General features: G+C 40.8%; 1 protein-coding gene across 5 annotated transcripts in view; it reads left to right on the top strand.

The window, feature by feature from the left end:
- Cobll1 (cordon-bleu WH2 repeat protein like 1) overlaps positions 1-27,061 on the top strand; it is a 144,719-nt gene that overhangs the window by 88,374 nt on the left and 29,284 nt on the right. For 3 of the 5 annotated variants that reach the window (XM_085681033.2, XM_085681031.2, XM_085681037.2), the window contains 6 exons: positions 1,668-1,856; positions 11,349-11,550; positions 14,399-14,627; positions 15,562-15,600; positions 20,315-20,412; positions 20,513-20,737. In XM_085681033.2, coding sequence (XP_085537159.2) covers positions 1,668-1,856; positions 11,349-11,550; positions 14,399-14,627; positions 15,562-15,600; positions 20,315-20,412; positions 20,513-20,737 — 982 coding nt within the window. The remainder of the gene's footprint in view (positions 1-1,667; positions 1,857-11,348; positions 11,551-14,398; positions 14,628-15,561; positions 15,601-20,314; positions 20,413-20,512; positions 20,738-27,061) is intronic. The other 2 variants (XM_085681034.2, XM_085681032.2) reach the window with 1 other exon arrangement.

Raw genomic sequence — 27,061 nt, 5'->3', positions numbered from 1 at the left:
AAGCCATTTTACAGGTCGGTGAGCCATAGGGTTAGGCAAGTTACTTTGTGGTTTTTATCATTGCAACGAAGTGTCTGACAAAATCAATGAAGAGTGTATTTTGGCTCCCGATTTGTCTATATAGTCCACCATGGCGAGGAAGTTGTGAGGTTGGGATTCTAGGGCAGTGGTGAGCGCCTGTGTTTCCTCCCTTTCTCCTTTCTATGAGGTCTGGACCTTAGCTTTCCGGTCGGTGGTGCCTACATTCAGGGTGGTTGTTTCCGGCCTCAGTTAAACTTGTCTGAAAATGCCCACCGGGTAATAGCCATGCCCCGATGTGTGTCTTGCAGTGAGACAGTTCATCGTTCACTGCTAGGAGGGGGCGGTAGCAGATACAGCCTCTTCCAACTTACTTTCTTCTTTCATGGAATTATAAATTCAAAGGGATGATCTGGTAATCAGGAAAAAAAGGAAGGAGATTGCTAAATTTAGAGATTCAGTTGCATGTGCTGCATCCATTCAAAGAAAGAAGTTCTGTGTACGTGTTTGGAAGCAGAGGGTAAGCTAAGATAGACTATAATGGACAGATAAGGTTTATCTGGATTGAGAAGTAGGGCATACTAGAGCGGAACGGACGGCAGACTCGGGAGCCTTTGTAAGGTCTATAGTACAGTGAGTAGTCCTTCCTGAAACATTGTTAATGTAGCCGCATCAAAGACGAGAAATGATGTTCTTAATGTGTTAGGAATGAACATTTGCTAAACCACATGAAGGCCAATATAGATTTTGTTGTCTTCTAAAAGTGTATATTCATGATACATAGATAGCTCTGGTTTTCATCAGGATGTTTTCGTACATGCATGGAACGCCATTCGCACTTGGCCCTCACCTCCTGTCCTCTCCTCTCTCCCCTCTCCTAGTCGCCACCGCCATTCCCATAGACAGTTGTTTCTACTTTTAGGTCGTGTGCACAGAAATGATGCTGTGTGTCTGTATAAAAGCTAGGGTCCACAGATGAGTGGAAACAGGCATTATTTGTCTCTCCAAGTCAGAATTCATTTAATATTAAAATCTTCGGTTGCATATCAGTTTTATTACAAGTGACATAATTCCAGTCTGCAGCCGAATGAAATGCTGTTATGTGTTCATATACCTGATTTCTGTATGCATTCCTCTTGATGGGCACCTGGCGTGATTTCACAGTGTGGCTCTTGTGAATAGTGGTGCAGTAGCAGTCCCAGAGGAAGGATCCCCATATGTTGACTTACTGTCCTTTGAGTGAACACCTGGGAGGGGAACACTGGGTCACACAGTCCATCTGCTCTGGTTTTTTTTTTCCCCCCCAGAAGCTTTGTACAGAATTCTGAAGTCGTTTGACCAGTTTACAGTCATACTTACTGTTTTCCTGTGCATCTTAGCATCATTTATTCTTATTTTTCTAAAATTATATCCACCATTCTGAGTAGGAGAGATGGACTCTCATTGTCCTTTAGATTGTTTACCTGATGGCTACGGATGAACATTTTCATGTGCTTATTGGCTATTTATAGTTCATGTCTCCTAACAAATTCTGATTGTCCTGGATGTGAAAATAATCTAAATTTAGACTTGGGAGTTTTATAAAAGTAGATAGTACTAGAAAGCTTCTTTGAAGATATTTTATTTTCCGGATTTTCTTTTTATTCTAGGAGGAAACCAAAAGCGAAGGCCCCCCTTCCTCCCGCTGAGACGAAGGGCATGGGTGTTTCTTCTTCTGAGGAGCCTGGAGAATCGACTGCTGTCACCGCGGAGCGAAATGAAAATATGGTAGATAAAGACATTGACCTCTCGGTGGTCCTGCCTGGAGACATTCTCAAATCTACTACTGTTCCTGGCAGGTATGCTGCAGTCGCTAAAATACCACGACCCCACTTTCCTCTGCCACCATTGAAACCTCTGTGGCATATGTCTTCATTGTTTTTTTCCTCTGACAAAATACATCTGCTGTCATTTTTAGTTGTTACCTTTTCTTTTTCTTAAAGTAAGTGCTAAAATAGTGAATCTCTCACAACGTTTTAATATCAAGACTATGTATTCTACCAGCTCAATTCACTGATTAAGATTTGGGATTTTGATGCATCTCGTTCTCTATTAATAGGTGTTAAAAGTAAGCCTCTCCTAAATATTCCATTTGCAAGTCGAGGCTTGAAAGCCGGAACCTGCAGCATACAGTCCTTCCCCTTCTTGTTTCCCCTTCAGGCTGCTGTGGTGGAAGAGTTATTTTGCTTAGAATGCCACATTTTCTTATTTACCCCAACAAATAGATTTGTATGCAACATTATGGATTTCCCCCCGTTCCCGATTTACTGATTTAATCCTATAAACCTTGGTGCATCTAGTAGAAATAGAAAATCAAACTTGAACTAGCAAGGAACCAAGATACGATTTAGGAGGCTGATGGTTTTGAATACTTAACACAAACGTTGGGAGAATGGATCAAAGCCCCTGGTAGTTTTCCGTTTCTCCCTGAAGTGGAAAGTTACATGAACTGTATACCTGACCACACTCACTTCTTACCTCCACCCTTGTGTTGATATCCAGTAGCATGTGTTAGAAATTGAAGCTGTTTGGCCTTAGCATAGCATGAATCTGTGCATGTGTGGCACAAGAAGTAAGCATTGTGTTGGTCATTGCGTTCTAATACTGTGGCTTTCTGTAAAACCCTCATTCAGCATAACCACAATTTTAGATCAATTAAAGTTTTATGTAACACTCTAATATTATAAAAATTGATGAACATAAAATAAATTCAGCCTTAGGAAATAATTCTTGACTATGTCTTACAGTCTCCTTAAATCTTAGTAAGTTTTTTTTTTCCATTTGTTTTTGTCGTGGCAGTAGTTTTGGGGTTTCTTGTTTCATCATGGAACCCTATTTATGAGGTTGCTATACTTGTGACTCTCCTTGGTGGACTCCTGTCTCTGACTGCACTCTTCTGGGGAGGACATTGCAGACGGTGACCATCACATCAGTGCTCTGACGTCATAGCTTGACTTAAACAGCCATGGGAATTGCCATAGCAGAGGCAATAAAGCGTATTTGCAGCAGTTAGGTTTTCCTGCTTTTCAATAAGGTGTACAGATAAGGCTGATTTCATCACTTGCAAGCCTTTCTTCTGGGATGCCCCAGGAATCGACTTGTATTTGACTTGAATTTGTTCCTCCTTTCCTTCCTAGTCTCATTTAGGACTGATTTTATGATGGTCCGTCTTCTTCATTTTTGGATCTGAGTTTTTTTCATATGTGACTTGAAGGTTCCGAATCATTTTTGCTACGTGTGTTCTTACTAGGACCATAGATCTGTTCACACCTTTCACCTTCTCCATTCCTCAAACCTGAGTAATTTTCCATCAGTCAACTTCTGTGTGTGTCTGAGCCCAGCTGTTGTTGATTTGCGACAATTGCTTATCTATGAAAACGTTTTGTGCCTGAATTGTTAGGATTAAATAACACATCATATATTGCTAGGATTACATGAAATGCTATCGCTGGTTGGCACATAGTTGCCCTGTTTTTTAGTCGTGGGGAGATGATGCTGAGGTTCAAAGCGAGCATCGGGGAAGTTCTGTATCACCCAGCCATACCCCCAAACTCTTTTGTATAGCTAGACTCTACCCCTTTATGGCTCCACACTGATTCCTCTCCGTTTGTGCAACAGTGGCAGTTCAATACGAAATCAAGGAACCGTGGAGATCGGGATATGTTAATTTCTCCTCTGAAATTAAGTAGGCTTGTCCTTCCCTGCCTTCTTTTATTTATCTTAAGCCTTACCACATGACTCTCTGTTCTTTGACAGGTCCTTTAAAAAAAAAACCCTCAGTACCCATTGAACTTATAAACACCACCCCAACCCTCCCCAGGACTTCCATCTGTCCGTTTCTCCACTCAGTTTATGTAGGCTCAAATAACACTTTATACAAAAACATCCCGATAGCCCAGAATCACCCGCTTCATCTCATTTCCACACTCTTGATTCTTCATGCAGTAGAACATTGTAGCACCCCGCCTTCCTGTGGATACCCACACCTGATCCAGGCGCGTGCTTTCCTGAACTCGGGCCCATGAGAATGGACGATTGTCCTGAGGGTTTAAAACAGACACACACAAAAGAGACCTTGCTCACTTACCAAGAGTAAATGGCAACTTTATTAAACTCAAGTTGGGTATTTATACCAGTGGGCAAGGGGGATCAAAAGGGCAAGGCCTCCTCCCATCAGGAGCAGGAGAAGGAGATTACTGGCCCCGGAGCCTCAGGCAGAATCAGCTGGGAGGGGCCAGGTGTGTGGAGCCCGTTGCTAGAACCTTGATTACAGGTGGAATCACCATAACAAAGAGCCAGGTTCTTCCTAAGCTATCCCCTCAAGCCAGTGCTAGTGCAGAATCTCCAGGGAGCCGGAGGTCACATGGCCCTGCGAATAGCCAGGAAGAAGGGAAAAAGACCTTGGTACCTACAGAACATAGTGTTTCTTGCTATGCTTTCTATATATTTATCTTAAAAATAGCAAAGATGCTTTTTGCCTTTAATGTGTATGTGTATGTGTGTGTGTGTGCATGCGCACGTGCATGTGTGGAGTATGTGTGCCTGTGTATGTTCCCGCCTGTACATGTGGAGGCCAGAAGAAAGTGTCAGATCCTCTGGAGCTGGGGAACCAATCTTGGGTCCTCTGGAAGAAGAGAATTAACTGCTGAGCCATTCTTTCCAAGTAGCAATCACGGTAGGAATGCCCTAAAAGGAAGTGTCTCTAATTCTTTAAAGATTTTGTTTAGGGTTCAAGTTTTGTAAGCTGAAATTTATTTGCTCTCAAATTTTAATGTAGCAGCTTACTTCTAATGGTCTTACCACCCAAGAGCTAACTGTGTGTGGTCATTTTTTTGAGCCTTACAGATAGAGCACTAATGATGATTTGAAATGTTGACGGTACAAAGCCACTGTGTGATTTTGAGTCTGTGATACTTCCTTGCAATACTTTTTAGGTATTTTAGAGTGCAGTGTGGGGCTTTTCCGAGTATCGTTTGGAGTACGGTAGGGGTGTGATGTGAGTGTGATTAAAACTGTCTTAACAGTTCCAGGAACCAATGAACCATTATTTTAAAAGGTGATAATAAGCACAGAAGTGTTCCAAATAGTAAAATATAGTCTATTTAATAAGAGTGTTAGCTAATGGGGAGACTTAGACTATCATATCTTTGTAACTGTAAAAGGGAAAATCTTATGGAAAAAAAAGAGAGACTGCCCCAAACTTCAAAGTAGAAATGCCTAGCTAGGAATTACATTTTGCTTCACGGCTTACTGTGACCTCGGAAACAACAGCTGACCGCTCTTGGCTTTTTGTGTTAAATGACCAGAGATATTTGATATAAAACCTGTGACTTATGCATACTTTGCCCAGGGCCACTAAGAACTAGTCAGACTGGTACAGGGCAGATCAGCAGCCGACTCAGGGCATTCACAGGGAGTAGAGTGCCACCTATTGGAAGTAAGTAGACTAACAAAAATGACAGGTGACACCATTGCGAGTCAGTTCATGTTACAAAGCAATTACGGATACCAGAACTCAAGAGTTCACAGGTAATTGTGTTTATTGAAAACTGTTAAGTAAAACCAGGTCTGTAGCCAGCACCTGGGAGCTAGAGGCAGGAAGATCAGAAGGTCGTTCATCTTCAGCTAAGTAGCAACTTTGTGATCAGTCTGTAAAACATGAGATTTTATTTCAAAAGGACAAGTGAAATGACAACAAAAAATCACAAGCATTCTTCCAGGCCGGTTTGGTCATTGTCTGAGTTAAGGTCTCTCTATTGCTGTGATGAAACACCATGACCGAAAGCCAACCTGAAGAGGCTTATACTTCCAAACCGCTGTTCATCACTGAAGGAAGTTGGGACAGGAAAAGAAGCAGGGCAGGAACTGAGAGGCAGGAGCAGATGCAGAGGCCATGGAGGGATGCTGCTTATGGGCTTGCTCAGCCTGCTTTCTTACAGAACCCAGGACTACCAGCCCAAGGATGGTACCACTCACGATGGCCCGGGCTCTCCCGCTCCCCATCAATCGCTAATTAAGACAATGCCCTGAGTGCGTGTCTACAGCTGGAGCTTCCAGAGGCATTTTCTTAATTGAGGTTCTCTCTTCTCAGATGACTTTAGCTGACATAAAATTAGCACCACAAGAATCCCACCCCCTTTTTGTTCCCTTTTAATTATTTCCCATGCAGCGACGGACCCTGGTCCTCAGCTATGAGTGTCCATGTGCTGCCAGCATATGGAGAACCGAGCTGTGTTCACAGGAGTCGCCTTGAGATGCTCCGTTAGTTTCTAGCAAATTCCTGCTTTCTCTGCTTTTCTGCTTAGCTCCAGTTTTCCGTCTGCTGTCGCCGTTCCTACTTCTAGTAGACTTAATGTGTAAACCTAAACAAGCAGGGCCTCTTTCGTGACCTTTTCACCTCACCATTGAGGAAGAAAAGCATAACATTTCCTCAGAGAAGCAAAGTAGTACTTAACAGAACTTTTAGTATGAAGAAAGGGCTCAGGGACAAGCTCTGATGTTTCTCCTGGTAATTGCAGACTCATTCAGGTTAATAGCAAAGACAAACCATTCCACAGCGGGGTGTGTGTGTGTGTGTGTGTGTGTGTTAGTAGATATATTCTTTTTTTGTTAGATTGTTTCTATTTGTGTTAGGATGTGATGATTTGTGTATGTGTGTTGTTGCTGTTGAGACCAACAGGACCTCGTCCTCTAACCCAGGTTGACTTTGAACTCAAGTGTCCTCTTGCTTAGTTTCTCTAGCTCTGGAAGGTGCAAGACAGTTGCAATAGGTTTCTTTTTAAATTAAAGGCGCTCTCTCTCTCTTTCCTCTCTCTCTCTCTTTCTCTCTCTCTCTCCCTCTCTCTTTCCTCTCTCTCTCTCTCTCTCTTTGAGGCATGGTTTCTCTGTGTAGCCCTGACTGTCCTGGAACTCACTCTGTAGTCCCAGCTGGCCTTGAACTCACAGAGATCCATCTGCCTCTGGCTCCCAAGTGCTGGGATTAAGGGTGTGTGCCCCCATTGCCCGGCCAGGGGTTTTCTTTTTTAAAATCAAGGTAATTATTTATAATTTGCTGTGGAAGTAGCATTAAAGGTGAATGATCAGGTAAACCACAGTATGAAATGATGGCTTTAAGAGGAAAAAGACTTTTTACTCTTCCTTTGTTTCTAGTGTTGGTTATGAGACCGTTTCACGGTTTAACAATGGCCTGTTCAAACGTTAACTGCCTTCAGGTCTTGCTGGTTGTGTTCGTCTCCTGGTTTCTCATAGCGTACTTAAGTGCTTCTTAAAGCCGTGGTGAGCTGTGTTCTCTGTCTTGGACACACAGTAGCCAGCACCCTTTCATCCTCTGTCAGTTCTTCACTACACAGATCTCACTCAGTTCTTGGTGTGCATTCGGAAGGCGGAGAAACAGTTCGACGCAAAGCGGTTTTGAGGATTTGTTGAAATTGCGTGAGATTCATTGTTAGAGACTGGGGGAGATTTAAAAACTTATCAGCAAGAATCTTACTTCTTCTTATGTTGCTTAAAATGCATCTCTTCACTCATTGTCATCGGTTCCTGTTTTCTAGAGTGTTCTGTTAGCACCCTCTACCCCTGAATGGTTACTAAGGGCGAGCACTCCTTTGCGCTCAGCCGTCCCAGATTGAATGAAAAATTACCTAGGCACCCTGTTGGCAGCTGACCTTGTTTAAGCATGGGCAAGCTTGACGGTCCACCTATGTCATTTCTGCAAGTCTGGCTGTTCTTGGAGCCCTTTATTGCATCGTGACCTGCATCTTTTGATGTCCAACTGGATCTTTAAAGTGCAGAAATAGAAGCTCTGACCGTCCCTTATCAAAACCAGGTTAGGATTACTACTACTCTGTGTCCCAGATACGGAAGGGTCCCAGAGGATGTAGGGAGGATTTGATGAAGCCTTTCATCTCTACGGTAGAGTTCTAACACAAAGCAGATAGGCTGTTCTAACCATCCGTTTCAACACCGTGGACACTACCTTGAATCATGAGGATGCTAAAATGTAGCTAGAAACTCTGGATTGGAGAGTCAGAAAGATTATTATAGCTGTTGTGTATAATATGATTTCTTAACCTCCTTTGGTTCAGTCATAGTGGAGGAATAGCTTTAATCATGGATGCAAGCTCAAATGAAATAATAAAGAGAAATTACATACAAAAGGTGATCATTTGTTTGTAAAAAAAAAAAAAGTTGGAGATCGTGTAGAGATTCCTTCATATCAAAGAGAGTTTCTAAAGACCTTTTTTTTTAACATTAGCTGTTTTAAATTTTTTAAAATATGCCTTCCAGGAAATCATTATATAAATGTCTATGTATTAATAATAATATAGAAACAATAATAATAGTAACATTGCATCTAGGTAGTGTGATTAATCAGAATTCACAGCGATGTGGAGATGAGGGGAGAGGAGGCCAAGTGCGCATGTCAGTGAGTCAGCTTCCGTTCAGTGCACATGTTCCTTAACCTCTTCACTAATTTGCTTTGAGTCTCAGATGCTCCTGCCTTGGGCTACAGGAAAGTGGTACTTTTCCCGAGGTAATCTGTGGCCACATCTGATTGCTAGCTGCTGTCAGTCACATCACATCAGGACAGTCATTCCTAAGCCGAAATTGTTGTCTTTGACCAAAGTTCTTTGGCACTTGGCTGACCTATTCTCATGTATGTTGAAGGACGACTTTATGTTCTGTGGGAGTGAATAGTCTAGCTATGACCATCAGATGTGGCACTTGCTTCAGGTTTGAGTGCTATCTGATCGTGTTGTGGCTCCTTTTGGCAGAGCTAGACTGAGATTCTTACCCTTCTGGTGGAGGAAGAAAGAGTCTGAGGTGTGTTCGTGTCAAAGGCTGAGGTTGCTCTTACATGTTTTAACCATTGACCTTGTCTGAAGGTATGCTTGGAAAAGATACCAGCCCTTTTTACTGTTGATGGCACAACTTTGTAGAGAACAAAGCTGCCACACAAATTTGCTAAAGTTTTCAGTACGTATCTTTTTCTAAAGCACGTGGCTTTCCCGCCAACAACTGTTTCTCCATGCATCAGCCATTGCACGTGGAGAGCTCTCTCTCTCTCTCTCTCTCTCTCTCTCTCCCTCCCTCCCTCCCTCCCTCCCTCCCTCCCTCCCTCCCTGTGTGTGTGTGTGTGTAATATTGCTGTTCAAGCAGAATTGCCCAGGGGGAAATAGGAAATAACCCTGGCTGTTTCTCTAAACATGTACCAGCATTGCCTTCGTTCTGTGCCTCCATTCAGGTCCTGGGAAGAAAGATGGCTAAACTGGGGTCCTTTGAGGGAGGTGACCACATCCAGGTGTGCATGGGTCCTAGATAAGGTCTGGGTCAAAGGGGCCAGAGCCCCCATCACAATTCCTGAGGATTATGCAATTCCCTTGGTAACTTTATGTAAATTCTCAAGTGTTTTATTGACATGGGGAGCTGAATAATGAGTTTCCTAGCCTCATTTCCCTGGCAAGCTTTCTGAAATCCAGTAGCTAGTTTGAAGTTGAATTGAAATTAGAATTATTTCAATTATTCAATTAGAATTGAAATTAGACAGTCATTTTTATTGGCATTTATATTTCCCCCAAAATGAAGGGGGTGAATGGTCACAGATTTCCCTAAAGCAAAGTCCATAAAAGCCCCCGCTGACCATGAAATAAGGACTCAGCCAGGCTTGGTGACTCATACCTTTAATCCCAATACTTGGGAGGCAGAGATGGATGGATCTCTGTGGGTTTGAGGCCAGCCTGGTCAACAAAGTGAGTTCACAGAGAAACCCTATCTCGAATAACCAAAAAAAAACAAATTAACAAAACGGGAACTTAGTGCATTGTTATAATGATTTTGTCTTAAGTGTGAAAGATTCAGGATTACCAGGCATTTGAGAAAAACGTCATACAAAAGATTTTAAGATTTTATAATTTCATTTTCCTAAAGGGCTATTAAGAAAGGCAGGACCACAGTGTTCTGTTAATGTGAACAAAAACTTAATTGGGGCCAGATGGTGGTGGCACACGCCTTTAATCCTAGCACTTGGGAGGCAGAGGCAGGCGGATCTCTCTGAGTTTGAGTCCAACCTGGTCTACAAGAGCTAATTCCAGGACAGGTTCCAAAGCTGCAGAGAAACCCTGTCTTGAAAAACAAAACACAAAACAAAACAAAACAAAAAAACCTTAATTGTGTAACAGCAGGTTGTACCCATGGAAAGGGGACTCCCAAGCTGAGAAGTACCCTGAATGCCGCGCTGGGTGTGCAAGAATCTTGTGGAAGTTTTTCCTGCCTAGAGATCAGCCCTGTATTCTCCTGTCGGCCATTAATTGTTAAAAACTCAAACTCTTACTTCTGTTGCTTTACAGAAGGACCCATAAACTTTTTTTATATCAAGGGCCAGATAAAAGAATTAAGCTTTGTAGGCCATACAATGTACAGGACATGCCAACCTCAATCTGCCTCTGTAGCACAAAAGCAGCCTGAGACATTATATTAACAAGCCATAACAGTGACAAGCGCGATGCGCCCTAAAATTCCCAATTTAAAAAGCGGAAAACAGAAAGCAGGCACAATGGCACCCAGCTGTAGTCCTAGCACTAGGGAGACAGGCAGGAGAATCACAAGGCTGAGGCTGGCTGTGGGTACATAGGGAGTTGCGTCTGCCTAGGCTTCCAGCAGATTGTCGGGGGTGGGGGCTGCAAAGTATAGTGGCTGACATGTGGTCCGGTCTGTGAAATAGTGTAGTAGAGCTTTTGGAACAGGCATGGCACAATACCTGTGCAGTGACAGCAGAACCTAGGGAATACTGAGTATTCTGTGAGTAATGTAAGAACCCACAGGGCTTGTTAGACGTTTGGGGGTCCTCATATACTTGTTCACGAATATATATTACACATACACACACACTTTAAAACCCAAAAGGAGGTATTTTATTCAATTAGTGCTTTGGATGTAGCCTGTTCATGAGCTGCTGAGGACTGCAAGTTCTAACATGGTGGACTGTGTTACAAACCAAGCAACTGTTCTGGGTAAGGAAAGACTCTTACAATTTATAATGTAAAAACCTGACAAATAAAAATATGTAGAAACTCTCTGAACCAGTCCTAGTCTCTAAGATCTGAAAATTCTAACCACCACCTTTAATCTGCTCGGATTTTGTCTTCCTAATCATGAGGTGTTTAAGTTGCTCTCATAGCTCTTACTTTGTGGCTTTGCTTTATGTCCTGAAGACAAACAGGACCAGAGTAGGATTCTCCGTAAGTTTCACAATCTGTTGGACTCTAAGGATCATCCTTCCTCCTGTCTTACAGTAAGCCAATGATGGACTTGCTCGTGTTCCTCTGCGCACAGTATCACTTAAATCCGTCAAGCCACACAATTGACTTACTGTCTGCCGAAGAGAATCTCATCAAATTTAAGCCAAACACACCAATAGGAATGCTGGAGGTAGAGAAGGTCATTTTAAAGCCAAAATCTCTAGACAAGAAGAAGCCTACACCGATAATCCCAGAGGTAAGAATTCTATCATAGATTCTATCAGTTCATATGGCTGAGATAGTCAGTTGATTTTTTAAAAATCAATATTTATGGTTCATCATAAATGAAATAAAAATTAGATTTCTGATCTGGCTTTTTAGAATATGGTTATCATGTTTCCCCAAACCACTTTGTTATCTGCTGGTTATCCATTCTTGGGTCAACTAGAACTGGGGGAAGAATTCAGATATCAAATGCTCTAAAAATGACAGGATTGGCTGCATACGGATCTGACAGTAATTCATGTTTAAGTTATGCTTTGAAGTATTTTATATTTACGTGATATTTTAAAAACCGATAGATATTTAATATATTTGACTTCTATAAATTTTGTAAGTCATTAATACAACATAAATCACGATTTATTAACTTCTAAAGTAGCTCATTTTTCTTTTTTAGTAATTGTTTTTGTGTGTGTAGTATAAATGTTTCTGTTTCTGTGTGTGTGTGTGTGTGTGTGTGTGTGTGTGTGTGTGTGTAGTAGATTTTCAGGTGGACGTACAGAGGCCAGGAAAGGAGAATGAGTATCCTAACCTTATCCCTTTCTGCCTTGTTCCTTTGAGGCAGGGTCTTTCCCTGAACCTGGAGCTATTGTTTTCTAGCTACTCTGGCAGCAAACACCTGTGGTTCTCTTGTCTCTGACCCCACAAAACTGGGGCTGTAGGCACGGGTGAAACCATGCCTGGCTTGTTCCATGGATCATGATTGTACAGTACTCACTATTAGCCACTGAGCCATCTGTTCAGGTCCTTAGTTGTTTTTAACTTGTGAATTTTATTCAGAAAGTTTGAACCACGATAATGCTAATTTATTCTGTTGATATTCTTAACCATTATTTATTTGTGTGTTTGACCAGTACCAAACCCAGGACTTCATATTTGCTAGACAAATATTCCACCAGTGATCTCATGTTTATAGAGGTTACTTTACTTTCTCTTAAAATTATTCTCAAAAACTTACTGCATTTATGACTTTGAAAAATACTTCTGAGTTGTGAACATCAACATTTTTTACTTCATAAAATACTTTAAATTTTGTGTACTGACTTGAATACATACATTCTTATAATGTTTTCATTGCTTATAAGCATTTACTGAAATGTTGACAAAGATTTCATTATAAAACTTTGGCTTTAATATTTGATTGAACATTAAATATTAATGTCTGTCTTCTGTCTAGGTCTAAATGTCCCTGCTGTATGCAATACTATTGATCCATGTTGGAGCAATTTTATTATGTAGCAAATAGATTACCAGTCTCAGGGGCCCCTCGGTTATGTACAGGATTTTAGTTTTATGAATGAATATTATTGAGGATCTGAAAACTGGATTTTGTTTAGTGTAGCTACTTATGACAGAGGTCCATATTTAATGGGTTTAATCCAGTTACATCAAAATAGGGAGACACTTGGATGAGTGCCAATAATTTTGGAATTGGTAGTATATCTAAGTAAGGATGATTTTGATATTCTTTACTCTTACATTAGAGCTAATTGAGGCAATAGTAATATAAACAAGAAACATCAATGACAATCTGTAGTATTCTCTTAATTACAACTGACCATGTGCCTGGAATGATGCTAGGCTCTTAGTGTGGTTAATCTGATTGGTCCTATTAGAAAAATAGTACGTTTTTAAATACTTTGTATTTTTTTCATGAGCTATTGACACCCTATTACAAGGCAAATATTCTTTAAATAGAAAACAATATAAACATAGGTATTGTTCTTGTGCACATTTGATAATGTGAAAATAAATACTTTAAAACACAATGTAAAATATTAGTAACACCACATATGAGTCTTTGTCCTTGTTGGATATAATGTGCTTAATATTTTACTTTCAAGTATTTTAGCTGGGTGGCGATGATGCATGCCTTTAATCCCAGCACTTGGGAGGCAGAGCCAGGCAGATCTCTGAGTTTGAGGCCAGCTTGGGTCTATAGTGAGTTCTGGGATAGCCAGGGCTGTACAAAGAAACCCTGTCTCAGAAAACTAATAAAAATAAAACAGTTAAATAGAAACAAACTTAAAAGAATTTTGAATTTGCTGGGTGGTAGGGGTACATGCCTTTAATCCTAGCACTTGGGAGGCAGAGGCAGAGGCAGAGGCAGAGGCAGGCAAATCTCTGTAAATTCAAGGCCAGCCTGGTCTACAAGAGCTAGTTCCAGGACAGGCTTCAAAGTAATACAGAGAAACCCTGTCTCATTAAATAAATAAATGAATAAATAAATAAAAATAAAAACGAATTTTGAATTTAATTTAACTATTAAAGAAACAAATTGAGCTAGGCCTGGTGCATGGCTGTAATTCCAGATACTTAGGCTGCAACAGCAAGATCACAAATTCAAGACATACCTTGGCTATCGATTGAGTTCAGGTCCAGCCAGGATGACTTAGTGACACTCTGTATTAATATGAAAATTGGAAAGAGGGCCAGGTAGTTGAACACCTGTCTAGCCTGAATAAAACCTTAAATTCAATCCCCGGGATCATTTAAAAAAAGTTAAAAACAAGAAACTGAAAATTTTCTTTTCTTAGAATTTGTTTTAAAGTTAGGACATAGCATTAATGAGAAGGAAAATTTCCCAGCAGGAGAAGAAAAGGGTGGAAAGAAACTGTTTGCTGAAGAGATGCAAAGCCTCGAGTAATGCGTCACTCAGGGTAGTGCTGCAGGAAACGACCGTGGTGTATCTGTTTAATCCCCATGTTACAGAACCGATAGTTGTGGTCAGCTATTCTAGATAATCACTCTAGATGCATTTGTAGCAATGTCGTTTTAGTAAATAAATCCTGTTGTAACTGTGGCTTTAATTTACCTTTCAGAAAACTGTCCGGGTCGTGATCAACTTTAAGAAAACCCAGAAGGCCATAGTGAGAGTTAGTCCCCATGCACCGCTGCAAGATCTTGCTCCCATTATATGTAGCAAATGTGAGTTTGATCCCTTGCATACAGTGTTGCTGAAGGACTACCAGGCTCAGGAGCCCCTGGACTTGACAAAATCTCTTAATGACTTGGGACTAAGAGAGTTATACGCCATGGATATCAGCAGAGGTAAGTCGACTTTTCCCCCTTCCCCACTTAAACGATTTGTATGCGTGTGTTGTGTGTTTTGGGTAGTGTGTATAGATAGGTGCTCCCAGCTTCATAATGCCAGTGATTCAATGGATCAATCATATAGATGGAAAGAGGACAAGAAGAAAAAAGTTGAATAGAAATAAGTAAATCAAACCAACTGTGCAATTTAACTTCATAGCAGTTACTAAAATGGGAAGAAAAACTGATCCGCTTGGATCATATTTTATATTTTGGTAGCTTTTTTTTTATTTATTTCTTGTGGTCAGGTTTCACCAGGATGCTTAACTTGGGCTTAAACTTCTGAGCTCAAGAAACCCTCCTGTTCCAACTTATTTAGTAGTTTAGGATGACAGTCTCATGCCACCATGTCCTGCTTTGGGTGGGATTTAACTTACTTTCTTGTGCCTTTTGGATGTAAATAAAGTTGATACTCCTGTGCCAGCCCATGGCTGTTCTAATGAAGGGGGTAGTTTGTTTATGAAGACTTAATACATTTTTGTGTGAGACTTTGATTGAATTGTTTTCTTAGGTCAGCACCCAGGGTAAACTTGCATAGAAAATGGATCATAAAGACTTCCCCAAATTTTCTAGATAGCAGAGTTTTCGTTCGTACAAAGAGGGGATGCATCAAAATGTGGAGATCTCAAATGAGGTTGATATCCACCCCCAGCCCCCCATGCCTGGTAGACCAAGGCAGCTTTAGATATTCAGTGTGAATTTCTTTCATTCAGGGAAATGGGGGTGTAGTGGAAGACAGAGTTAATGCACGCTGCACAGAGAATTTCAGACATTACTCTGAGGGTGTGGTCCAGTGTAATCCTCGGACTGCTGTTTTGAGTCAGTGATGTTTAATAGTTAATGGTCATCATCATCACAGTCATTTCCCCTTTTTTACTCCCTCTTGCTGTAGCCCCCTCTGTCACTGCCTTCCGTAAGTCATCTCTCCAAGGTAAGATACATGAATCAGTAGAAGTTGTAAATGATAACACAGAATTGGACCGATTAAAACTGGGATTCTAATCTTATTTCCTTAACATTACTAACACATATATCCCGTAAGAGATTTTAACTGAGAAAATCTTAGGGGTTTAATTTCCTAAAAAATGAATTTATAGGTTCCCTCTATTGATTTCTGGTTCTAATTATAATAATTTCACTTCAACAGAGTTCTGATCAATGGTGTCATTCTAGAACTGGCTGTACTAGTATATAGATCTGCAATTCATTGCTTAGGGGGTGTTCAAGGGTTCCAAGTTCGAGGCCAGCCTTAGCTACATACATTTTTAAAAAATCCCATACATTGAAAACAATATGGGAAATATATTGTGCAAAAAGTGTGGGAAAAGGAATTTGTTCCTCTCGTGTGGGGGAAAATGATTTGGGTAGGAGCTTGCTTGGACATGAGCGTGGATGAATCCTTGGGTGATTCCGTGGAAGGGTCTGAGCCGCTTCTCACAGAGTGCTGTTGGGAAGAGGTGGGCGTTGCTCTTGAATCACAGAATTTTTTTTCTTCTGCCACCGTTTAATCTTTTGTGAGAATTTTATAATATCATGAAAATTTTATGTTAAAATTAGCTTTAAAGGCTTATAAAGGCATTTAACACTGTAGTATAAAAAGTGTTTGATGTTAAACTTCCGAAAGGAAATACATAAAATACTTAATAGTGATTTGCTTTGAGAGGTAGGTCTGTGAGCAAGTTTTTGTATTTCTTTATGTTATAGGATTTATAACGAATACATACATATATATATATTACTTCCATAGGAACGATTTGATTAAAATTATTTGATAATAGAATTTAGAAATCTTTTTTTTCCTCCATTAAAAAAGAATCGGCTCAGATCTCTGATCTGTCTAATTGTTACTACCCTGCCTAAAAACAAACCTTGTTAAACTGCATAGTACATGTTGCCAGGCTTTGCTCAGTAAGCCTACAGGAGCAAGTGTGTGTTGATTTATTCTTGGTGGCTATTACAGGCTAGTCTAATCAAAGGAGGTAAAAATTCCTATCTTAAAATATACCCTGGCAGAGACTCAGAAACTAGGCCCTTTAATTCTGACGCTCCCTTGGCTGTTAACCCAGGGTGGCAAGTTTCGAGGGAGGGTACCTTTATATGTCTGGATTCTACTTCTGGGATAGTCGGGAAATAGGGACAAATTGTCTTTGCTTCCTTCTAGAAATGGTGCTTATACTTGGCTTGCTCCTGACCATGTCCCATGATCTTCTTAGGCTCAACTTCAAAGTGTTTCATACATTGATTGCTAATGTCCCATCTAGCCTGGCCTTCAGGGTATGGGGTTTTTCAGAGGCTTAACTGCTATCAACAGAAACCACCAGGACTGGTCTTGTGGAGGCAGGAGAGCTCATTTTACAGTGTCAGAGTCCAGCCGGTCAGGTCAATCTCAGAGTCCAGCCGGTCAGGTCAATCCAAACCTGGTAGATGTTCTTACCCCTCGACTTGGTGGGGTGTCAGCAGAAGCCTTCAGACTGTGTGTGGAGGGACTTCTGGTCTCTCTCTAGAGTCAGGAGGTTGCAGTGCTTGAGCCAATTTCCTTAAGAAAGGCAAGGCTTCACGTGTACACAGCTTTAATTGAGGAGGGCTGACATGCTGTGTGTGTGTGGCGGGGGGGGGGGGGGTGCCAGGTGTCCCAGAGGAAGCATGATTTGACATATTCTGACCATTCCTGCTGAATGGATCTGTGAGTTCCCAAGTGATTCAGATCTGGGCACTTGATTCCTTAAATGTAAATGGAATGCTGGGCTTTGTTTTGTTTTTATTTTTATTTGTCACACCGCTGACTAACCTAGACCAGTGGGGAAAACCAGCTCAGAATGAAGCTCTTGTTTTCTCCTTCACAGAGGTGGTCTCAGAAGTAAAGCATATGAAGAACCTTTAGCCTTGCAGCGCTACCCATGCCCTCATGGTTCCCTGTTAGCCTGAGGAAGGCCCTTGCACAGCCTGTCCTACTTAGTTCGTGTTGGAGTTATTGATATTTCAATTTCTGAAATGCAGTGTGTTGCTGTGACCGATTGCACTAATTCGTATTGCGATATTAGCTGCCTTTCATACTTTTCCTTCTCGCTGCTGGGATGTAAAAACATTGTGACCAAAAGCAACTTGAGAAGGAAAAGGTCCTGCTCACAGTCTGTCATTAAGGGAGGCAGAGGCAGAAACCTGGCGACAGGAATTGAAGCCGAGGCCATGACTTTCTTCTACAACCCAATATCACCAGCCCCGGGATGACACACCACCCACAGGAGGTTGGAACTTCCCACATCACTTATTAATCAAGAAAATGCTCCACAGGCTTGCCTACAGGCAATCTGGTGAGAGAGGCCTTTTCTAAATTGAAATCTTCCCCGCTTTTCCAGATAACCATAGCTTGGGTCAAATTGACACACACTCCAAAAACAGAAACAAAAAAGAAAAAACCAAAAAATGTAGCCAGCTCCCTCTCTGTGCCTCTCTTCAGTAATTGGGACATTGTCACCATTTGTTTATTGCTTAAATACTTATTTAAATAAAATCATTTAAGATTGTACATTTACTTCTAAGTCCCATTTAAGCTTTCTCTCAAATTTTTATGAGAAGTGCTTTGTTTTAAATATCATTAAACTTGCACTATGATTTGCATAAACTTCTCATGTCTTTGTGGAAGAGATATTTTCCACAGCCCCCCCCCCACCTTTGAATTTATAATTCTTTTGCTAAAGTCAGCAAGTCCTTTGGCTCCATGGCTCCTCTCATAGTCTCTGTCTTCCAGGATTGGCTCCATGCACCCTGTGGGTATAGCTTCACCTACTTTGTTTGTTCCTGTCAACTGACTATAAAGCAGAGACTTGACAGGCTTGGGTGAGCTCATTTGTGGCAAGGATCCTTCAGAAGCACCAAATGATGCTTGCCTGTAGTTCCAGCACCGCAGGAGGTAGAGGAGAATTGTGTAAGCCGAGGGCTGCAAGGCCACCCTGAGCTGCACAGAGAGATCCCTTCTCCAGGAAAACAAAACACCCTTGTTAAATAGTGGTTTGTACTTCGACTTAGAGACACAGTAATAACATCGCTAATCATCAGCCTTCGCTGTGTGTGTTTTAAGGAACCGAGAAAGGGTGCTAGTCTTATGTAATCTTCCTTTTAGCTACCAGCATTTCTTTTTTTAATCTTGTGTGTGTGGATGTGGAGGGCCAGTGGGATAGCAGCGCAGGAGTGTGCGCTATGACATGCGTGGAGCAGATTGTTCGTTGTATGTGTTCCACCTCATTCGAAGCAGGGTCCTTACTGTTGTGCATGCCAAGCTTGAGGGCCCATGGCTTCCCGGGATTCTCCTGTCTGATTCCCATCACACAGTAGGAGTGCTCGGATTATAGATGTGTGTTCTTTCCTTCAGCCTTATGTGGCATCAGGGAATCCGAATTCAGTTTCTCATGCCCATGTGAAACGTTTCAATATATAGATACTAAATCGTCCTACATTATAGGATGGCTCCTAAGTCCTTTGGATGATTCCCACTAGAATGTGGTAACTTTCATCCTGACGTGACGAGTTGTTTGTATCTCCTTGCTTTATACAAACAGCAAATCAGCTAATTCAAAGCAGCTGTGATTCCTTTCAGTGGGATACTGTATTGGAAGTATACTGGGACACAGTGGCCTTTCTGCTAGCTTGGCCCTTGGTTATTGATTCTTTCTGTTGACATTAGGAAACAGGCTTTTTTTTTTGGTGGGGGGAGGCAGGATTTTAAAGAAAGATTCTAGATACAGCCTTGAAATTTGATGCTAACCATTTTAACTAATGTTCAATTTTAGCACTGTTAACCTTTAGGTCCTGGTAATTCTGGCCCTACCGGAACTACTAGGTTAAGAAAATAGCATTTATGAGACATTATTTGGCCCGTTCTTCTCTCAGTGCCAGGGAGAGATTGCTTTTGAACCCTTGCGGTACCAAAATCTGGGGAAACTCAAGTCCTTGATTAAGAATTGCCTAGTGTTTGCAAATACCCTATAACCCACCTACCCCCTCCTATGCGCTAAGTCATTTCGGGATTACTTGTGACACCCAGTACCTTGTAAATGGTCATTATAGTGGGTTTTCAATCAGGATGGATGGCAAGGAGAAAAAAAAGAAATCTGTATGTATTCAATACAGGTTTAATTTTTTTGGAGCGTTTTCCATGTGTGGCTTGTTTGGCTCCCTTGAAGATGCTTGCCTGTAGAGTGGCATCTGTAATTGTAACGGCTCATGTTTTTGAGAGTGAAATAACACTTCATGGCTGTTTAGCGCTGACAGAATCGTAGCTGAAATCAGCAGAAGGTCAAGCTGGGTGGGACAAGCATCATGCGTCACTGTGCGGTAGCCTTCTTACTTTGCTTCTGGAATGCTGGTCTTCATACAGCAGGCAGAGCTGAGTTTACTGTCTAGCTGTGCCTCGTGGCCCTGGCTGTGGGTCTTCAATTCCTTCAGCTTCCCTTCCCTCTGGTCTACTGCGGTGACTGTATTCTTTTGTCGCTTTGAGAATTGGATGAGGTATATGCTGCCTAGCGAGTGGCTGTTACTGGTAACGTGTATCACCAGAAACGCCTTCAAAGGGGAGACTAGAAAAGAAACATTGGAAATGAACGTTACACCCATGGAACAAAGAGGAAATGGTTTTTCATCTTTTTCAGAGTCCTGCCAAGTACTGCAGACCCCAGACATTGTGAAGGAGAAAGAAAACCGAGGGATTTTCAGCTTTTTCCAGCGCAGTAAGAAAAAGCGGGAACAGGTAAGCATTCTCACGCAGCATGTTAAGGTCCTTACCAAGTATTTTTAAGGTGGTTTTTATTTTGATTATAAACAGCCGTTGCCTTCTGATTCTCCTTTAGACTGCCAGCGCACCTGCGACCCCGCTAGTGAGCAAGCACCGTCCGTCTTTTACAAGGTCCAACACCATTTCCAAACCCTACATTTCCAACACACTACCCTCGGACACGCCCAAGAAGAGGCGCGCCCCACTGCCCCCTATGCCCACGTCGCAGGGCGCTGTGCAAGGCCAGGAGAGGCGAGCTTCGTGCGTGGTGAGATCCACAAGCGTGGACGACGCTGACAAGGTGTGCTGGGTTTATTTGTTTGTTTTCTTTTTCAGGTTGCAGCACGGAGGTGTCTGTTTTTCTCTATCTAACTTGTCCTTCTCCACACAGACTACTGGGAGAGAAACAGTAGTGGAATAATTACCGACATGGTTGATAGAGAAAGGTCATGGATGCTTGGGCCGTAGTTTGAATATAGGTCACTTTTAAGGAGCTTCCTTCCTCAACCTGTTGCGTGATCTGTAAATTTCATCTTGCTATACTCCGTTCTCCTCTACCCTGGTTGCATGTTTTAGGAATGAGATGTATATCTTCAGTATGAACCTTCTAAACAACCACATGGCTCTGTATGTTCCATTTTTGGGTTTCTAGCCTTTGGTATCTTCAGAGATTCTCTAGGGGAAATCCTAGTGTCTACTTGATCTATCAGTGCTATTTTTTTTTTAAAAAACAAGCCTTTTAATAGAATATGCTGCCATTTTACTTACATTGTCTATCCAGAGGGGATGATGTACATATAAGCCTTTATCTCTATTTACAAAAAATTATTTATTTTAGTATGGGTGTGTGTTGTGTGTGGCATGTGGAGATTAGAGAACTATGTGAGTGTATTCTGTCCTTCTAGCATGTCAGTTCCAAAGATTGAACCTGGGTCATCAGGCTTGGTGGAAAGCCCTGTCCCTTTACCAGCTAAGCCACCTCGCCAGACTACCTCAGTTTAAACTAAAAATATTTAATGCCAAAGTTTCCCTGAATATATGTTTTTATGAGATTGATTTATCTAAAAATATCCACACTTCCCTTGCTTTATTCAGTGGAGCATAAATGAGATTTAGGTAAATATGATGAGCCATAACACCATCTATGCTATTATTTATAGTCAGTTAGAGCCATTTAAATGACGTGAACAGCAAAATGTATTTTGAGTTACTTAGACACTGAGAAGTGCTCCAGTATTGAAGTTGAGGGATTTTATTCCCCCTGTTGGATGGTTAGCAACTCGGAGATATGAACTCTTTTAAAACTTAGTATTTTCTCATCTAAGTTAATACTGTGGCATAAAAATATCATCTTACAAAAACAGTGGGGTAATTGCTCCCAACCCCGAGAGAGTCACTTGCTGACAAAACTTGCAAGGTATTTATTCTGTATTTGGACAGTGGTTCACAGAAAAGGAGCGCTCTGTGTTTCGTCACAAATGTGTTTGGGAGCACAGTAGTTGGGTGAAAGACTCCGTTCAGATTCCTCAGATTCAGTCAAGGGTAGTGCGTGCTTGGGCTTGAGCAAGAACCAAACTGCAGCTGGGCAAGGAAGAAAGGACAAGGCTGGTCCTAGAGGCTCTCTTTGTGCTGTAGCTCCTTTATACTTCTTTACAGGAACAAGAACCTTGCAAAGATTATTTCCCACTTTAATTGCCTTAAAACTGAACTCTTATATGCTCGTGGAACTTTCAAGCTAGCCTTCCTTTGGTACAGAAGTTACGTCGTTTCCAGCCGTCTTCATTTAGGCCATCCCAGGAGCTTTCTGTGTGCTTCCATTTCCAAGGAGTTTGGATCGTCTAACTAGTGTCTGCCTCATGCATGTCTGAACCATGCCACCAGTGACCTCATGGAAAGAGAGCTGGTTCCTTTGATTCTCACCCTCTGCTCTGTGACCACCGGGTGCCCTGTGTTAAGTAAATTTTTTTGTATATTGCCTTTGGCAAATTACACATCTTTTTGCAATTTTCCGATTAGTTTGTCTTTTGATCTGGAACATCTGGGTAGTTCTTTGATGTATTGTTCAACAGGAACCAGAATTATTTGTTTTTCCCTAGAGGAGCTGAGGAACCATTTTTTGTTTATTCATTACCAAAATCCTTAATAATTAAGCCGGGACTATGTCTTTCTGTGTGTGTCTACTCATGTACACGCAAGAACTCATGCCTTCCTGCGCATCTCGACACTTACTACTTAGACTCATGGCCGGATTTTATGTGACTAATCACCCTTCATTTTTAGCTCTTTCTTCATCTTGATAGTCTTCTTTTTTTAAAAAAAGAAAAAAAACTATTCCTGTCTTTATCCATTACCCATTTTCTCTCCTAGTCATACCCTAGTCTATGATCTTAAGTCTACTTACTCTACTCTTTAAGAAAGGCTATTTATTTTGTTGTTGTTGTTGAATTCGTAAGTGGCTTTCAACCACAGTGGTTTGAATAATGCCCCTCTAAGAGTTGTATTGAGGTTCTTATTTAACCATGGTACAGTTTCTAAGGTTTAGATTTCACTAAATGGCCACTGGTGTGAGTATTTTACAGGCCTGTGGCTCCTCCCCATGCCCCATTGTTACTTGTTTCAGAATCAACCCATGTGCTTTCCTGTCATTTCTCCTCAAGGTGCCTTCTGGGAAGAAGAATCCCACCTCTCTGGAAGCCTGCTTCCGTTTTGCTTGTCTACATATGACCCTCTACCTCTCTTTATTAAGCCCTAATGCTTGTAAACATGATGTAGAAATAGAGGGCATGCATACGGATTTCAGTTTGGAGCTACCGCCACCTTGCTTTAAGTTGGGCCAGAATGCAAAGGCGAAGATCCTTTTAAGATGATTCTCACAGCATGGAGACAGAAGAGAAGGCCATGTGCAGACCCAGGCCAGGCTGGGAGTTCTGCTATACAGGAACACCGGAAGCCAACAGAGACTACAGTAGGCAAGGGCAGGGAGCAGGTCTCTCTGCATGCTCTGATTTTAGACTTCTGGCCTTCAGAACCTGTTTTAAGCCATGCGAGTTTTTATAGCATCCCTAGAAATCTACTATGCCTGCTTTGTAATTCTGATCTTCATCTTCTTGCTGTTAGATCTGAATACATGAATACTTACTGACTCATCATTGTATGGAAATCAGCACATTTGACATGCAATCCCGTTTTTGCCCTGTATTCAGAAGTTCAGAATCATATTGGTGTGTGTCTGTCTCATAGTTTTCACGTCTATTAGAGACCAGGCTTTCATTTATTCTCCCATTCCCTCTGTTCAAGTCATTGCCAGCGAAATTCAGAGTAGAGAGTCAGAAGCGAACCTGCTTACCTTTTCTTCACATTGCTCTCTGTGGCTGACTGGCACATTTGTGTTTCTTCTCTACCACTTCCCAAGTCAGAAACTGTATTGACGATCATTTTTTTGGGTCTCATGTTCATCTATTGACCGATCATAATTTTCCTTTTAAACTTCTATTCCTTATCAATTTCAGGACTCTCTAAACTCTAAGCAGTTTAATGAGTCATTGTTGCTCATGTAAAGTCTCACTTCTCATCCTTTCAGAATGGAATGATGCTGCCTGTGTCTTCTGTTGCCCCACTTCTCCACCGAGTTGATTCCTAATGAAGAATGTCCTAAGAATAATCATTACCTTCTCCGAACTTGTCCTGTGTGGTCTAATTTGTGTGGGGGCCTATAGATAGGATACTTATATAAATCATAATAACTCTTGAGTTGATCTTGTTTATATTCAAATACTCATGAAGTTCAGCAGAACATGTCTGTCTGTGAATGAATGTTGCTTATTTTGTTTTAAATTTTAAATAAAATATAAAATACAATGAAGTGTTATGCATATACTTGAACAGTTTAGTTGACATTTTAACAAATGTTATGTTTTTAGTCACTGAAAGTAATAACAATGAAATATGAAAACATAACTGAAAGAAAAAATATGAAAAAAAGCTGCTATTGCTTGTGATGCAGTACAAACCACAAGGGTGCGCTGTTTAACAGAAGTACAGCATTCTAATTTTTCCATTTTTACCCCCAAAGCATCTTAAGAAAAAAAAAAAGAAAATGTTGAAATGATTATATCATGTTATAAATTCTTATTTTGTTTGTTAAAGCGACAGGAAAGTTAACTAGAAAGATAAATATTAGTAATACATGAAAAAATGTTTATAATGGATGTTTTCATTTTAACCTTTGGTTCATTTTGGTTCCCTTTTAAGCAGTCACTGGTCTAGTGGTTACCGTTGTTAGTCAGTGCTTACTCTAAATGTTTCTGTTTTTGGAAAAAAAAAAGTATTAACCACGTTTCTTCTACTTTTGGCTTTTCGTAATTAATAATTTGTCTCATTCTTACAGGACGTTTCTCAGCATTGGCAAACTGTGGCATTTGGATAGTGATTCTGGAATTATATTACATATATGTGTGTGTGTGTGTGTGTGTGTGTGTGTGTGTGTGTGTGAGATTCTGGAATTATATAATATTTTATATATATGTGATTCTGGAATTATATACTTTATAAATGTGTGTTATTCTGGAATTCTAATTTATATAATGTATGATTCGGGAAATATACAATATTATATATATGCTGAAATTATTCACCTGACTGGCTGTTGGTCTTCAATATGATTTTGACAGTTGTTTGTGCTCTTCCCAAAAGTACTCATTAAAGATCCAAGTTAACAAACACTCTTTCCTGATCTTTGTGGGCTGTCTGCATCGCACGTTCCATCTCAAGACTTAAGTTTGACAGAAGCTCCATTTAAGTCAGGGCTATAATGTTGTTTATTTTACTTTCATAAAGTTTTCTGTGCACTTAGGCATGATTTTCAGCCCCGTGTAATTTTCTCTGTAAAGGTGAATGAATGTATTACATTCTATGAAAATGTTCATTTCAAAATGAATTTTCAGTTGGAAATTTCCTAGCAGTTTTTCCTGGAACCATCTGAATGTTCTGTTAAGCAGCCTTTTTCCCTAGTGATTTGAAATTTCATTTGTGATATACGGTATATGATATTCAGCCTTCGTTGGTGTATGTATGTACCGTAACACTCTCATTCTATGTGTAATGTACATAGCCATCTATAGTGGGGTTATCAAACACAATGGTATTGACTTAAATTGAAACTCATGCAGAACTTTGGAAACTAAAGCTAAGTGTAGGAATCTGATTCCTGTACCCTGTTTGGTGTCTGTTGAAAACGGATGGCCTTGTCTCTTAGGCTTCTAAGGCTTATTTATGTTTCAAGTGGAAGTAGAAGGGTTAAAAAGAAATGATTGGAAGTCTTGACCTCAGAATTCACAAAACCTTTGAAGAAGTTTTCGCTTTGGTGTAACTCCACTGCTTAGAGCCCTAGGCATACAGCCCTCAATAGCTTTCCCCTGCCACCAGCACGGTATTTGACCTCCTTTGGGACAGGGTTGTGGCTGAAGGCACAGAAAAGGCTCAGTCTCTCCCGGCCCTCTCACTCGGTCTCCGTTTACATGCTGCTACAGAAAACATTGAAATATTGAGAAACGGAGACTTCTTGCCATCTAATATTATGCAAGTGAAATTTAATACCCAGAGTATTAGTTTTAAATAGCTGACATATTTTAGGAGTGCTTCACATTCCTCTTTTACCCAGTTTTAGCTCTTTCCTACATAGTGTGGTTCAAAAGCAGATGCTATCCTGTTGTAAGTAAACAACTGTTTTTATTTTACTCGGTGAATTTTACTTCTAGTCTGTGCAGAGTAATTAAGGCATTCCCCGGTTGTAATAGATTATGTTTATAGATTTGTACTCATTAAGAAATATTCCTCTTCCTGCTTTTTTTTTTGGTTCAGGTTATCATGTACACTTTTATTTTCCCCTCCACTCTCCTCTTGGATTTATTGTACAGAAAGTGGACCCCACACATTTCTGTTGCCTAGGAACAGTGGTTACCATGGCATTTGTGGCTTGATATACAGAGTACATCTGGCTACACTTCCAGAACTGTGAGTGGGTTAATTCATCTGAAAAATGTACTGTCACACTATAATACTTCATCTTTGGCAGGTATAATGCACATTATTTCGTTATAAGTTTCCTAAGATTTATTAACTAATTAGCCACTGAAAGTAAATCTACCACACCTGCTTATGGGTTTTATTTTTAATATTCCAGCAAAGTTCTTAGAACAGAACTCAAATAATCTATACAAAAGCCCCTGTCGGTACTTTAAGTCCTGCTTCAAACCGATAAGCAAAGGGATCTGCTAAGTATAAAGTCTTCAACTTTAAAGAAAAATAATATTCAAAGAGCAAAAGACTGACCATTATTAGACGGAGTACACCTTTTTCTTCCTGTCTCTCAGCGAGCTGTAGACAGAGCACACTGTTCTCTTGTCTGTCAGTGAGAGAACAACTAAACTTGCCTTAAACTTTTCGCTAAGGTCTCAGCAGAGCACCGAAGTCAGAAATTCGAGGTTGTCTTAGCTACTCTCCTGTTATGGTGCATGAGTAAATAGACTTCGCTTCCTCTAGTAAGCAGCATGCGTCAAGAGAAACCACAGACAAAACGTAGCCATAAGTCTGTAAGGAGGGCACATTGGATAAAGCTCACTTGACA

Source organism: Myodes glareolus, chromosome 21, assembly GCF_982192425.1.
Source record: "Myodes glareolus chromosome 21, mMyoGla1.1, whole genome shotgun sequence".
In the NCBI taxonomy this organism is placed as follows: Eukaryota; Metazoa; Chordata; class Mammalia; order Rodentia; family Cricetidae; genus Myodes; species Myodes glareolus.
This window is presented reverse-complemented; position numbering and strand designations above follow the sequence as displayed.